The sequence below is a fragment of the Pongo pygmaeus genome, chromosome 14 (assembly GCF_028885625.2).
Source record: "Pongo pygmaeus isolate AG05252 chromosome 14, NHGRI_mPonPyg2-v2.0_pri, whole genome shotgun sequence".
NCBI classification, from domain to species: domain Eukaryota; kingdom Metazoa; phylum Chordata; class Mammalia; order Primates; family Hominidae; genus Pongo; species Pongo pygmaeus.
In genome coordinates this window covers 1,077,959-1,093,258 of record NC_072387.2, presented here as the reverse complement: position 1 = coordinate 1,093,258, position 15,300 = coordinate 1,077,959, and the positions used below count along the sequence as shown (strand labels likewise).

The following is a 15,300-nucleotide window of genomic DNA, read 5'->3' as shown; positions in this document are numbered from 1 at the left end:
GGAACCCATAAATGACTTTTCAAAGATGGTGAACACCACCCGAGTTCCAGAACTGAATCCTTAGGACCAGCAGGGAGGGTATGCCCACAGTGGTGGAGTGACACTTCATGTACCTATTACAGTTCTGAGAAGTGAAGCAAGTCAGTTTAAATTAGAAATTTGAAAGAAGCAGTCTTCATAGTTTGGAGGAGAGACTTTGTATTTGAAAAATGCCCAGACGCCTATAGACATTCCCAGGGAAGCATGAAAACTAAAGAAACACTGGTATAAAATCTGGTCCTGAAGACACGTGGCCATCATGGGCACCTGCAGGTAGCTGATCCAGGAATACCTTATCATCTTCAAGGCAGAATGAGAAAAATAGCAGCACAAGTTACCTCCTGTTGTTACAAGAATGAAATGGAGAAAAACAATAGAGAAAACAGTTGGCAGGTGATAAGCACTTAGGTGAAAATTACAACTAGGTGTAGGTGAATATTTTTTACCAAATATTTTTGATGAAACAAAAAACAGTGAAAGACATGATTTCACATTAGAAAATCTATTAATGTAATTTCTTATATTAAGTTAGTAGGAACAGCCATGTGCTTATAAAACCAGTACTGATTATTGATTTTTAAAGAACCTTATGCCACTAGGAGAGAAAGTAACTTCATTGAGTCTTTACATAAGCATTCCATAACAAATGCTTACGTGTGGTTCATGGATTTTTGTTTCGCTTTGTTTTGTTTTGTTTTTTCATTTCAGATGTCCAGACAGTTGACATAATTGAAAGAAGCCAGGAAGTTCATCAGAGACATATATGGCAGGTTGCAATCACCAACAGCAAAACATCAACTGAGGAAACAGTTGAATTAGGAAAAATACTTAATTTGAGCTTAAACCGTATTCCAAATATGATGGTAAATAACGCAAGCTATTCAGGAATGAGGGCTGAGGAGTTAAATGTAAGTCAGAACATATTTATCTCTATTGAGCCTTATGAAATGCAGGCAGGAGGAAAACTTGATGATTGAAGTATAACTGGGAAATCTCTCATGTGTCATGAGTATCTTAGTCACCATAACAAGATTCATATGGGACAGCAGCTTTTTGAATATAGTGGACAAGGAAAGCTTTCAGCACTGAGGCAGAGAAGGGTCATGGTAGAGAGACTGCATGTACTTATAATGAATATGGGAAATCCTGTGATAAGTCAGCACTCTCTTCCCAGAAGATAAATGTTGAATGTAATGTATGTGGGAAAATGTTCAGTAAAAAGTCTAAACTTACCAAACATCAGAAAATACACACAGGAGACAAACCCTATAAATGTATACAATGTGAGAAATCCTTCATTAGGAAATCATATCTTGCAAATCATCAGAGAACACATACACAGGAGAAACACTTTGCATGTACCAAATGTGAGAAATCCTTCTGTCAGAAGTCAAATCTAATTGTTCATCAGAGAATCCACACAGGAGAAAAGCCCTATGAGTGTCATGAATGTGGGGAAACCTTCTGCCAAATGTCAGCCATTATTTATCATCACCGAATACACACAGGAGAAAAACCCTATGAATGTATGGAATTTGGGAAAACCTTCTACCAGAGGTCAGCCCTCAATGTACATCAGAGAATTCACACAGGAGAGAAACCATGTAAATGTAATGAATGTAGGGAAACTTTTTATCAGAAGTCAGTCCTCACTGTACATCAGAGAATTCACACAGATGAGAAACCATATGAATGTAAAGAATGTAGGAAAACTTTCTACCATAAGTCAGCCCTCACGGTACATCAGAGAACTCACACAGCTGAGAACCCATATGAATGTAAAGAATGCAGGAAAACTTTTGCTCAGAAGTCAAAACTTTCTGTATATCAGAGAACTCACACAGGGGAAAAACCCTATGAATGTAATGAATGTGGAAAAACATTTTGCCTGAATTCAGTTCTCATTATACATCAAAGAACTCACTCAGGTGAGAAACCATATGAATGTAATAAATGTGGAAAAACCTTTAGCCAGAAGTCAAATCTCAGGATGCATCAGGGTACTCACACAGGGGAAAAACCCTATGAGTGTAATGAATGTGGGAGAACTTTTAGCCAGAAGTCAAACCTGAGGATGTATCAGAGTACTCACATATGGGAGAAACCCTACAAATGTAGTGAATGTGGAAAATCCTTCTACCAGAAGACAGTGCTCACTATGCATCAGAGAACTCACACAGGAGAAAAACCCTATGTTTGTAACGAATGTGGAAAAACCTTTCATCAGAGGGCGAACTACAGCAGGCATCAGAAAACTCACATGGGACAGAAGCCTTATAAATGTAATGGATGTAGGGAAACCTTCTTCCAGAAGTCAGCCCTCACTGTACATGAAAGAATTCACACAGGGAAGAAATCCCATGAATGTAATGAATGTGGGAAAACATTCTACCAGAAGTAATCCCTCATGATACATGAAAGAATACACACAGGGGAGAAACCATATCAGTGTAAAGAATGTGGGAAAAGCTTTTGCCAGAAGTCAACCCTCAATAGACATGAGAGAACTCACACAGGTGAGAAACCATATGAATGCAAAGAATGTAGACAGGCTTTCTACCAGAAGTCAGCGCTCACTGTACATTACAGAACTCACTCAGGTGAAGAGGCCTGTTAACATACTGAAGGTGTGAAAAGCCATATTAGCAAATGAAATCCTACAGCATATCAGTGGATGCATACCGGAAATAAACCCTGTGTATGTAACCAGTGTGAGAAATCCTTCAGTCACAAGTCAAGCCTTACTGTCCATCAGAGAAGTCACACAAGGAAAGCCCTATGACTGTATGAGTGTTGGAAACAGCTTTTAGTAGAAGTCAGACTTCAGGAGGCATCAAGAAATTCATACAAGGGAGAAAGCTTAAGAGTATAATGAATGTGGGCTGGGCGCAGTGGCTCATGCCTGTAATCCCAGCTCTTTGGGAGGCCAAGGTGGGTGGATCATGAGGTCAGGAGATCGAGACCATCCTGGCTAAGATGGTGAAACCGTGTCTCTAATAAAAATACAAAAAAATTAGCTGGGCATGGTGGTGGGTGCCTGTAGCCCCTGCTACTTAGGAGGCTGAGGCAGGAGAATGGCATGAACCTGGGAGGCGGAGATTGCAGTGAGCCAAGATCACGCCACTGCGCTCCAGTGACAAAGTGAGTCTCCAATCTCAAAAAAAAAAAGAGTGTAATGAGTGTGCAAAATCCTTTTGTCTGAAGTAACACCTCAGCAGGTATTAGGGAATTCACACAAGAGAGAAATCCTGTGTGTCAGAGACTGGCTGTGTGTTCTACAAAATTCACCCTTTTATCTGTTGGACACACAGACTACATTTCTCAGCCCCCTGTTATTGTGGGTGCATTATATAACAGCTCTGTAGTAGAATATGTATGCAAGTAGCCAGGCGCAGTAGCTCACGATTGTAATCCCAGCACTTTGGGAGGCTGAGGTGGGCAGATCACGAGGTCAGGAGTTTGAGACCAGCCTGACCAACATCGTGAAACCCTGTTTCTACTAAAAAATATAAAAATTAATAGCCAGTCATGGTGGTGTGCACCTGTAATCCCAGCTACTCTGGAGGCTGAGGCGGGAGAATGGTGTGAACCCAGGAGGCAGAGGTTGCAGTGAGCTGAAATCGTCCCATTGCACTCCAGCCTGGGTGACAGAGCAACACTCCATCTCAAAAAAAAAAAAAAAAAAAGTATGTGAGTGATGATCCTTACGGGCCTGGCTCTCACACAGAGTGACATAAAGCCTTCCACATTTTCTCAGATCCTGTGGTACTGAAGTACTGATGACCCCTATGATGGCCTTGGGAGCCATAGGTGGGAAAAGGTGACTGCTTTAAGACTGAAGGAATTACATACACCTACTATGTCCCAACAAAAATTAAAAATAAAAACATTGAACTGATTGTCTATCCTTGGCTTACTCCTTTAGGACATGTGTTAATCCATGGCAAGTGGCGCACACAAGTGTGACAACGTTTTTTCCTAGTACAGTAGTTTAATGGGGAAGAACAGTATTGAAGAACATGTCAAAGACAGAAACAGACACCTGCTGAGGCAAGGTAACATATACAGGATCTTGACGAATAGAATTTTGCAGTGGTGGAGTGACACAGCTCAATTTCAAATGCAGCATGGTGAAATGGGAATGTTTAACAAGGGAGGGGGTTTAGGGTCACTCAGGGTTAGGGCTTAGAATCCAAAGATAGGTTTATGATTGTTATGGTGAGAATTAGGGTTACTATCAGTGTGAGGGTTAGGATTAGGGTATGATGTTGGGGTTGGGGACAACATTAGCATAAGGGTTTAGGGGTTGTGATTAGGATTAGAATTAGGGTTAGGGGTTATGGATTAGGATATGTCAGCTTTGGGATTTGGGTTGTGGTTACATTTTAAGGTTGGGGGTTAGGATTCGAGGGGTAGGGTTAATGTTTGGGGTTAGCATTAGTGGTTGTGGTGAGGGGTTGCAGTCAGATTAGGGTTAGGGTTTAGGGTTTGGGCTAGGGTTATGGGCTACCATTAGTGGGTTTGTGTTATGGTAAGGGTTAGGGGTTAGGGTTAAGGTTTAGAATTAGGATGAGGGGTAGTGGGTTAGGGATGTGGGTTCAGGTTCAGGTTATGGATAGGGGTTAAGGGTTAAGGTTTAGGGTTGGGGATTGGAGTTAGGGTTAGGGTTATGGTTTAGGGGTTAGAGTTAGGGTTAATGCTAGGGTTAGGGTTGGGGTTAGGTGTTAGGTTCAGGGCTGGTTCTGGGGTCAGGGTCATGGTTAGGGGTAAGGGTTAGGTATAGAGTTGGGTTAGGGTTAAGGGTAGGGTTAGGGTTAAGGGTTAAGGTTATGGGTTAGGGTAGGGTTAGGGGTTGGGTTTGGCATTGGGGTTGGGGTTAGGGTTAGGGTAGGGTTAGGGTTTGGGGGTTAGAGGTTAGAGGGTTAGGATTAGGGGTTAGTGGTTTGGGTTAGGGGTTGGCGGTAGGGTTAGGGGTTGGTGGTAGAGTTTGGGGCTGGGGTTAGGGTTGGGGGTTATGGGGATAGGGTTGTGGTTAGGGGTTAGGGCTAGGGTTAGGGGTTAGGGGTGAGGGTTAGGATTGGGGTCAGGGTAGGGTTAGGGTTAAGGGTTAGGGTTAGGGGTTAACTTTAGGGGTTAGGTGTTAGGGCTAGGGCTATTGGTAAGGTTTAGGTTTAGAGTTAGGTGTTAGGATTTGGGGTTAGGGTTAAAGGTTAGGGTTGTTGTTGTGGTTAAGGTTAGGGTTACAGGTGTGGGATTACAGTCGTGAGCCATGATGCCTAGCCTCCCCATCTTGAAAAATTGGCATATATGGTCCAAATAAATTACCACATTACTTCAAATAAATAAAACTTATTATATAACTCCTAATTAATTAGTGAAGGGGTGATTATCCTCATTGCTTCAACAGTTAGCAGTAGAATTTGGTCTGTTCTTAAACCTGCAAATAATAAATGGTGTTTCATAGTGGGTTGCTGTATTGTGAGTGCAGTGCTCCCATCCATTAAGGCCCCCATACCCAGTGCCTAATATTACTGTGGTTAATTTTTTTTATTTCGGTAGGTTTTTGGGGAATACAATGGTTTCTTTTTTTTATTTCAACAGGTTTTTGGGGAACAGGTGCTGTTTGGTTACATGAATAATTTCTTTAGTGGCGATTTCTGAGATTTTTGGTGCATCCATCACCCAAGCAGTGTACACTATACCCAACATGTAGTGTTTTATCCCTCACTGCATCCACCCCACCACTCCTAGCCTTTCCCCTAAGTCCCCAAAGACTATTGTATCATTCTTATGCCTTTGCATCCTCATACCTTAGCTCCCACTTATGAGTGAGAACATACAATGTTTGGTTTTCCATTCCTAAGTTACTTCACTTAGAATAATGGTGTCCAGTTTCATCCAGGTTGTTGTGAATGCATTCTTTCATTCCATCTTATGGCTGAGTAGTATTCCATGTTAAATATATATACCACATTTTCTTTATCCATTTATTGATTGATGGGCATTTAGGCTCGTTTCACATTCTTGCAGTTGCATATTGTGCTGCTATAAACATGCATGTGCAAGTATCTTTTTCATATAATGACTTCTTTTCCTCTGGGTAGATACCCAGGAGTGGGATTCCTGGATCAAATGATAGATCTGCTTTTAGTTCTTTCCGAAATCTCTTCACTGTTTTCCATAGCTGTTTTACTAGTTTACATTCCCTCCAAAAAGTGTAAAAGTGTTCCCTTTTTACTACATCCATGCCAACAGCTATTATTTGTTGATTTTTTGATTATGACCATTCTTGTAGGAGTGAGGTGCTATTGCATTTTATTGTGGTTTTGATTTGCATTTCCCTGATAATTAGTTATGTTGAGCATTTTTACATGTGTTTGTTTGCTAGTTGTATATCTTATTTTGAGAATTGTCTATTCATGTCCTTAGCCCACTTTTTGATGGGTTTTTTTTCTTGCTGGTTTGAGTTCCTTGCAGATTCTACATATTAGTCCTTTAATCAGAAGTATAGATTGTAAAGATTTTCTCCCACTCTGTAGGTTATCTGTTTACTCTGCTGATTATTTCTTTTACTGTGAAGAAGCTTTTTAGTTTAATTAAGTCCCATCTATTTATCTTTGTTTTAGTTGAATTTGCTTTTTGGGTTATTGGTTGTGAAGTCTTTGCCTAAGCCAATGTCTAGAAAGGTTTTTCAAATGTCATCTTCTATAATTTTTGTGGTTTCAAGTATTAAAGTCCTTGATCCATCTTGAGTTGATTTTTGTATAGGGTGAGAAATGAGGATCCACTTTCATTCTTCTATGTGTGGTTTTGCCATTTATCCCAGCACCATTTGTTGAATAGGATTTTCTTTCCCTGCTTTATGTTTTCATTTGCTTTGTTGAAGATTAGATGACTGTTAAGTATTTGGCTTTATTTCTGGGTTCTCTATTATCTTCCATTGATCTATGTGACCATTTTTATACCAGTACCATGCTGTTTTGGTGACTATGGCCTTATAGTATAGTTTGAAGTGGGCTTCTAGATTTGTTCTTTTTGCTTAGTCTTGCTTTGGCTATCAGACTCTTTTTTGGTTCTAGGCTTTTATTACATTAAGGTATGTCCCTTCTATATCTTTATTGTTTCCATATGAATTTTTCTGGTTCTGTGAAAACTGATGTTGGTACTTTGATGGGGATTGCATTGAGTTTGTAGATTGCTTTTGGCAGTATGGTATTTTCACAATATTGATTTTACCTATCCATTAGCATGGGATGTGTTTCCATTTGTTTGTGTCTGTAATTTCTGTCAGCAGTGTTTTGTAGTTTTCCTTGTAGAGATCTTTTGCTTCTTTAAGTATTCCAGATATAATTAAGATTTTGTCTGCAAAGATTGCACGCAATTGACAATTATAGGAATATACTATTATAATTATAGGAATTATAATATTCCTAAGGTTTTTATTGCAGCTATTGTAAAAGGGGGTGAGTTCTTGATTTGATTCTCAGCATGGTTATTGTTAGTGTATAGCAGAGCCACTGACTTGTGAACATTAATTTTGTATCCTGAAACTGCTGAATTCATTTACCAATTCTAGTAGCTTTTGGGATGAGTCTAGGGTTTTCTAGGTATATGATCATGTCATCAGCAAAGAGTGACAGTTCAACATCTTTACCGATTTGGATGCCCTTTATTTCTCTTATCTGATTGCTCTGGTGAGGACTTCTAGTACTGTGTTGAATAGAAGTGGTGAAAGTGGGCATCATCGTCTTTTTCCAGTTCTCAGGGGGAATGCTTTCAACTTTTCCCCATTCAGTATAATGTTGGTTGTGTGTTTGTCATATATGGCTTTTATTACCTTAAGGTATGTCCCTTCTATGTCGATTTTCCTGAGGGTTTTAAACATAAAGGGATTCTGGATTTTGTCAAATGCTTTTCCTATGTCAGTGTTCCTGAGGGTTTTAAGCATAAAGTGATGCTGGATTTTGTCAAATCCTTTTTCTGCAGGTATTGAGATGATCATGTGATTTTTGTTTTTAATTCTGTTTATATGGTGTATCACATTTATTGACTTGCAGATGTTTAACCATCCTGCATCTCTGGTTTCTCTTCAGATCGTATACATCTTTCGCCTTTGATGGTAAATTTTATTTGCCAAGTTGGGTTGCCTAAACACTCTGAATGTGTCTGTGAGGGTGTTCCTTGATGAGATGAACATTTGAATATGTAGACTTAGTAAAGTAGTTGCCCTCCCCAATGTGAGTGGGCCTCATCCAATCCATTAAAAACCCAAATAAAACACAAAGGTAGAGGAAGAGAGAATTCACTCTCTTTGTCTGATGATTTCAGAGCTGAGACATAGATTGAAGTCAGACGTGGACTGTAACTTATGCCATCAGCTTTCCTGGTTCTCAAGACTTTAGGCTTTGACTGGGACTCCAACATTGGCAGTCCTGGTTCTTCAGCTTGCTGACTGCAGGTCCTGGGACTTCTTAGCCTCCATAACCACATTAGCCAATTCCTTACAATAAACCTATATATATTCATGCAACTGATAAATACTTTGTTGTTACAGATTTGGCTACCATGTTCTTTTTGTGCCTATTTTAGCAGAGTCTCAGTCATAGCCTGCCTTCATCTCTGAAGGGACCAGGCGACCCACGGAGTGCCTCGGCAGCCTTGTCATTGCATGCAGTCTTCACAGACAAGATCTCACTGCAACCACCTTTCTACAGGAGCACAGGTGTGACATTATACTGATGACATCATTCTCAGAGAAAGTTCATTTTACACACTAAGGACACACAGATACAAGGAAGCTTACACAAAGGGAATGGACCTTTCCCTAACACACTGGTGCAAGGCCCTGCCACTTTGCTTCAATTCCTGAAAATTCCTTGGTAAACATGGGGCTGCCCTATTCCTGAGACTTTCAAAAAATAGTTATTGATCCTCTCAGCATCCACAATGTTAATACAAGCCCAACAGTCTTTAATTTGCGTTTTGTTTTTTGGAGGCACAGTCTTGCTCTGTCACCCAGACTGGTGTGAAGTGGCACGATTTCAGCTCACTGCAGCCTCGACCTCCTGAGCTCAAGCAATTCTCCCATCTTGGCCTTCCAAGTAGCTAAGACTGCAGGTGTGTGCCACGACACTCAGCTAATTTTGTTTTGTTTTTTTTTTTTGGTAGAGAAAATGTCTTGCTATGTTACCCAGGCTGGTCTGAAACTCCTGGGCTGAAGTGATCCTCTTGCCTCGGCCTCCTAAAGTTCTGGGATTACAGGTGTGAGCCACTGTGCCCAGCCCTTTAATTCTTCACTTGGGGTTCAGGTGACAACATATTTCTTATTTACAAATCTTACTTAATCTCACTGATGCTGTCATTGGCAAACTGACCCACCTTGAAAGAAGCCTCCTTCAACAAGTCTGGAATCTGTCCAAATTTAAATTAACAGGTGCCCCTATGAATATCCTCAGAGAACACACTGTGGATGCTTTAGCAACCTCTTCTCATGCCTCCTGAAGTATCTGGGTTGCATATGGTGTCCATAAGTAGTCCATGGGCTTCTGATGTAAAAATCAAACCTGCCCCTTTTGACCCTGTGCTGTACAGCATCAGGGCAGTGATTGCTGACCACATACTGGACACTCTGGAAACAGAGGGCTCTGCATCCATGTCCACGAGCCTTCATGCCTATCTGGTCATCAGGCCTTGGGAAGTAGCACCCCACAGCCTTGGCACAGCTGCAGAGACCTCCTTGCCTCAGGATGGAGTCAAACCTGGATCCCCTACCATCTCATCTGCAGGAAACACTGGCCTGCTTCATCCTCAGGCTGTGGTGCTGGAAGTCACCCGTCTCTGAGGCACCTCGGGATCGACTGAGTGACCAGCAGTGAAGTTCGTCCACCTTCTGAATGAATGCCATCATCAGACATGATGGAGCTCAGTGGGATGCTGCTGCCTTCCCTCCCTTAGCTAGGATGTCCCTGATAAAGGATGACACCCAAGCCTCAGCATGACCGGCCAAACTTGAGGTGGTCATCTCAGCACTGATGCTGGGCCAACAATTAGCCCCATTTGTACATTTCTACAAACTTTTTGGCAATTGCCAAGAATTGTCCACCTTCCCTCCTCATTGAATTGAAGAAACTTCTTGTCTCATGGATACTCAGAATACAATCAAGGTGACAGATGCCTTTTTTTTTAACCAAGGACATAGTACGGATCTCACAGGGACACTCCTTATCCCCTGCAGAGTTCCAGACACTACTGATGGTGACCAAGGCAACATTTCATCAGAAAACACAGTGCTGGGCTTGTGAAAGTGTCCAGTAGAGCTTCCACTGCCCCTATAGGCTGCAGGCAGCTGCTTTAGTTGAGAGATAGACTGAGCTCCTCAAAGAATTCCTATTTAAGTTACAAAGCAGTGAGTGGATGCCCTGCTGGGTTCCACTGTTGCCCCAGGCTTTGATTACTCTAAGTTCATGCTTCTTAGGAAAGTGCACTTTTTACACCAATGCTACACAGTTCCCTCAGTTGCCTTTACTGGACATCAAGGAGTTCACATTTTTGACAACCATTCAGTCCTGGACTGTCCAGGGGTGGAGGTAGCTCCATACAGGAAGCTGCCTGCTGCTTGTGAATCAGTAATATCAGACTTGCCCAACAACTCACTGGAGATATGAAAACCAATGCATGCGGAATGCGTGACATCACCCAAATATTTATGAACACGCTTGTGCTGCCAGAGGCCCCAGATCTCTAAACCAATGCATGGGGAATGCATGACATCACCCAAATATTTACCAACACACTTGTGCTGCCATGGACCCCAGATCACTTTTCCTGTGTCCTGCTAAATAAATGGGGCCAGTAGCTTTGCATCAGCTTCCACATTACATTACTCATAACTGTGGCCTTCCTAATCTCTCATGTCCCTAAGCACTTATTACAATGTCTTAACAGCTTTCTCCCAGCCTCTCAAAATATTAGTCATCATGAAAATAAATGTCTGATGTTAAAACATCAGGGGTCAATTGTATTTTGACACCTAAAATTTCATGCAGCACCCCACCATGTCCTCAACCTAATGGCTTCATGCCCCCACCAGACTGCAAAACTCAATTAGTCAAGCAGATCTCTGAAGGGACCAGGGGTTACCCCACCCTCTGATTTCTACCAAGCCTGCCTCCCACACCCACCATTCCAGAGTGCAAACCCTGGGTAGACCTGCATAAATGCAGTGTCATCCCCCGCTGGGCTGAGTATGTGTGATGAGTAAATTACTGTGAATTTCGTCTGCTCGGTGTTTGTTGTGTCTGCAGCCATTCCCAGAATGCTAGGGCAAGACTAGCTTCTTCGCCAATGGGGTGAACAGGAAGGAACCCAACTAGGAATTGCCTTTTTTAAAAAAATAACTTCCCACCCTCTTAATTACGTAATGCATGCATTTTTATAGCTTTTTTTCTCATTCCATTACCTGAGGTCAGCCACTGATATTTAACCCATCCTTAGCCTCGGAGGAGGGCAGAGGAACACTGGTCATATTGATTTCCCTAGCAGTGACATGGTTTCCTCCTGTTCCACTCAAGTTATCTCCTTCTTTAACTTGATGCTCAGTAGGTTGCATTTCACTCGTCTTTGCAGATTGTTAGGAAGATGAGAATCAGCTTTCATTTTTGATGATGCCATAGAGAAGACTCCATGGTAATGTTTATTCGCACAATCAACTTTTTCTTTTCCCCCAGAAATTGCAAATTCTTATGTGAGAGACAGCTTTCTGGAGTCTGCAAACATAGATTATCGTCTCTCTTTTGATGGCAAACTTCTTATATCCCCACCAACAATAAGATACTTACATATAATTTTGGCATGTCATATTGATTGCCAACTACAACTAAGAACATTCCTTGATTTTAAACCTAGACTAATTATGAAAATTTGTGTAGTCACAAAAAATTATTGTGTACAAATTTATAGACCTTAGGATTAAATGAGTTACTATTAACTAATATTTATTGTGCAGTTAGTGTATGGCAGAAGCTTACTATGTACGACTTCATTTTATACTTAAAACAATATTCTATGCAAAATGCTATAATTTCCCCGTGCCTCCAATTTGGACGTGATAAAACTGGGTCTCGTAAAGTTTTCACCCCAGAGTTCTCTGCTTAGTAAGAAGTAGAAGGAAGTCTAAACCTAAGTCACCTGATTTCAGAGCCCATATAGTTAAATGCTCTAAATGCAGCTTCCCATGGTGATGGTGACTATGAGAGCCTGTCACATATGATGTAGGACAGTGCTTCCGTGTAACATGCACAAGATTCCCGTGATGATGGCGACTATGAGAGCCTGTCACATATGATGTAGGACAGTGCTTCTCTGTAACGTGTGCAAGATTCCCGTGATGATGGTGACTATGAGAGCCTGTCACATACGATGTAGGACAGTGCTTCCCTGTAACACGCACAAGATTCACCCGGGGATCTTATTAAAATGCAAACTCATAGACCACACTTTGACTAGCTAAGACAAGAGCATTTAAATGGATGTCCAGGTGACAGTGCTAAGATCCTACTGTTCATGTGGGCACTGGCTCACCATATTAATGAAGCTTAGGACCTCCAGTCCATGCTGGAAAAGAAATGCAGATACATAGTATGTGAGTGTGCATATGGAATATCTGTTATGTTCTCGACATTGTACTAGACACTAGAGATAAAAAGTCAAATATCCCTTGCCTGTATCTGAAAGGAGCTTCCTACACAGTGGCTTCTGACTGCAGTGTATATTTTCTCTTCTGTCCTGGGTGGGTGAGCTCTATCTTAATGTCGGTAACTGAACACTGCCCAGTGGGTTTGACGGGGGAGACCATAGCTGGCTGCGCTACCACATAGCTATGACCATAGCATATCATGATGCTATTTCCCCCTTGTCAAAAGGCTCCCTCCAGTATCATACATGCTCCTCATTATTATAAATTCTTCCTCCTTGCACCAAATGTTCCTAAATCTTGCAAAGATAAAAACATAAACCACATTCTCGTCATATTAGTTATATATTAATGATGAAAGTTCCTTACTTTTCTTTCTTTTTTTCTTTTTTTTGCGATGGAGTCTCACTCTGTCCCCAGGCTGGAGTGCAGTGGCGCGATCTTGGTTCCCTGCAAGCTCTGCCTCCCAGGTTCATGCCATTCTCCTGCCTCAGCCTCCCGAGTAGCTGGGAATACAGGCACCCACCACCACACCTGGCTAATTTTTTCGTATTTTTAGTAGAGACGGGGTTTCACCATGTTAGCCAGTATGGTCTTGATCTCCTGACCTTGTGATCCGCCAGCCTCGGCCTCCCAAAGTGCTGGGATTACAGACATGAGCCACCGCACCCAGCCCAAGTTCCTTACTTTTCATGTGTTTAGTATTTTCTCCCAATTTATAGAATATATTGATTAAGAATAAATGTTAGCCATGCACATCTATTACAAACTTCATGATATACTTTGCTGTTTTTAAATTTCTTATACTCTTATAAAATGTGTGTTCTGGACTCACGTTGGCTTCCATTTCTTCCCTCTGGCTTCTATTAGTTTAGGCTATGAGCAGAGATGGACGAGGTGGCTACTGCAATGGATCAAGGCTATGAGCAGAGATGGACGAGGTGGCTACTGCAATGGATCAAGGCTATGAGCAGAGATGGAGGAGGTGGCTACTGCAATGGATCAAGGCTATGAGCAGAGATGGACGAGGTGGCTACTGCAATGGATCAAGGCTATGAGCAGAGATGGACGAGGTGGCTACTGCAATGGATCAAGGCTATGAGCAGAGATGGACGAGGTGGCTACTGCAATGGATCAAGGCTATGAGCAGAGATGGATGAGGCAGCGGCTGTAATGGATTAAGGCTATGAGCATCTTGTGAAGTAGGATGTTAAATCTGTAAATATCAGAATGAATCCAAACTTACCAGTTCAAAACTGGATTGTAAAACAGCTCAAAAAAGACTGAAAACACAGCTCTACACTTTAGGAGGCTGAGCCAGGCAGATTGCTTAAGTTCAAGAGTTGGAGACAAGTCTAGGAAACATGGAAAAACTGTCTCTACAAAAAAAAAAAATTATTTTTAATTAGCTGCGTATGGTGGTATGAGCCTGTGGTCCCAGCTTTTCAGGAGGCTGAGGTGAGAGGATTGCTTGAGCCCAGAAGGTAGAGGCTGCAGTGAGCTCTGATCACGCCACTGCCTAGGTGACAGAGTGAGACCCGTCTCAAAAACAAACAAACAAAAATAACAAACAAAAACAGCTCTAAACGAAGGTGGCTAGAAAAGTAGCTCAAGTTGTTCCTGTCTGGTTAAACACAAACATAAATGAACTACTTATGTGCCCAGTGGCTTCATAATGCTGAGAGCAAAGTCAATTATTCTAGCAGGTTCTAGAAAACTTCATCATATCATGGGGTTCAATGAAAATATCAAATCATAAATATAATAATCAAATCTGAAAGTGAATCTAGTTTCAAAGACCTCAGAAGCCACTGTGTAGGAAGCTCCTTTCAGATAGAGACAAGGGATTATCTGACTTCTCTATCTTTCAATAAGAGATTATTTCAATATTTGAATTAAGATTATTTCAATAATTGAAATAAGATTATTTCAACATTTGAAATAAATAATAAATTTGATTATTTCTCTATCTTTCAGATAGAGACAGGGGATTTTTTGACTTCTTACCTCTGTTGTGTAGCACAATGTCCAGAACACAACGGATATTCCATATCCATAGTCACATCCTATGTATGTGTATTTCTTTTCCAGCAAGGACTAGAGGTCCTAAGCTTTGTTTATATGGTAAGCCAGTGCCCAAATGAGCAGGAGAATCTTAGCACAGTCACATACACACTCATTTCAATGCTCTGGCCCCTTATCCAAGCTAGTCAAAGTGTGGTCTATGGTTTTGCATTTTAAGGGATCCCCGGGTGAATCTTGTGGCTGTCAAAGGAGGAGAAGCACTGCCCTCAAAATATAGAAAGGTGAACTAATTCATCCAGGAAGGCTGGCTATTTATTTGTGTATTTATTTATCTTGTTGATGGGAAAATTCAAATTGACATACACAATCACCCCCATAAGGATTTCAGGTAAAAAACAAAGGTTTAGATATCAGATGTGTTTTACAATTACCACACCAGTCTTTTTACTACAGCATCTAGTAGCACATTTCCAATAGATTTAGGTGAAAATTTCTATCTCATGAGCCTTCTGTCAGTGTTTTTAAAATTGGATACTCTATTAGTG

At 41.3% G+C, this 15,300-nt stretch overlaps 1 protein-coding gene across 6 annotated transcripts in view; it reads left to right on the top strand.

Annotated features, from left to right (window-relative positions):
• LOC129026125 (zinc finger protein 717-like) overlaps positions 1-14,764 on the top strand; it is a 62,835-nt gene extending 48,071 nt beyond the window's left edge. For 5 of the 6 annotated variants that reach the window (XM_063650698.1, XM_063650699.1, XM_054473641.2 and 2 more), the window contains one exon: positions 748-3,944. In XM_063650698.1, the coding sequence (XP_063506768.1) occupies positions 1,247-2,440 (1,194 nt within the window). In that variant the 5' untranslated portion in view covers positions 748-1,246 and the 3' untranslated portion in view covers positions 2,441-3,944. Of the gene's footprint in view, positions 1-747; positions 3,945-3,964; positions 4,095-8,631; positions 8,762-9,824; positions 10,203-13,600 lie in introns of those variants that run through there. The other variant, XR_010123512.1, reaches the window with a different exon arrangement.
• The last annotated feature ends 536 nt before the right edge of the window (positions 14,765-15,300 follow it).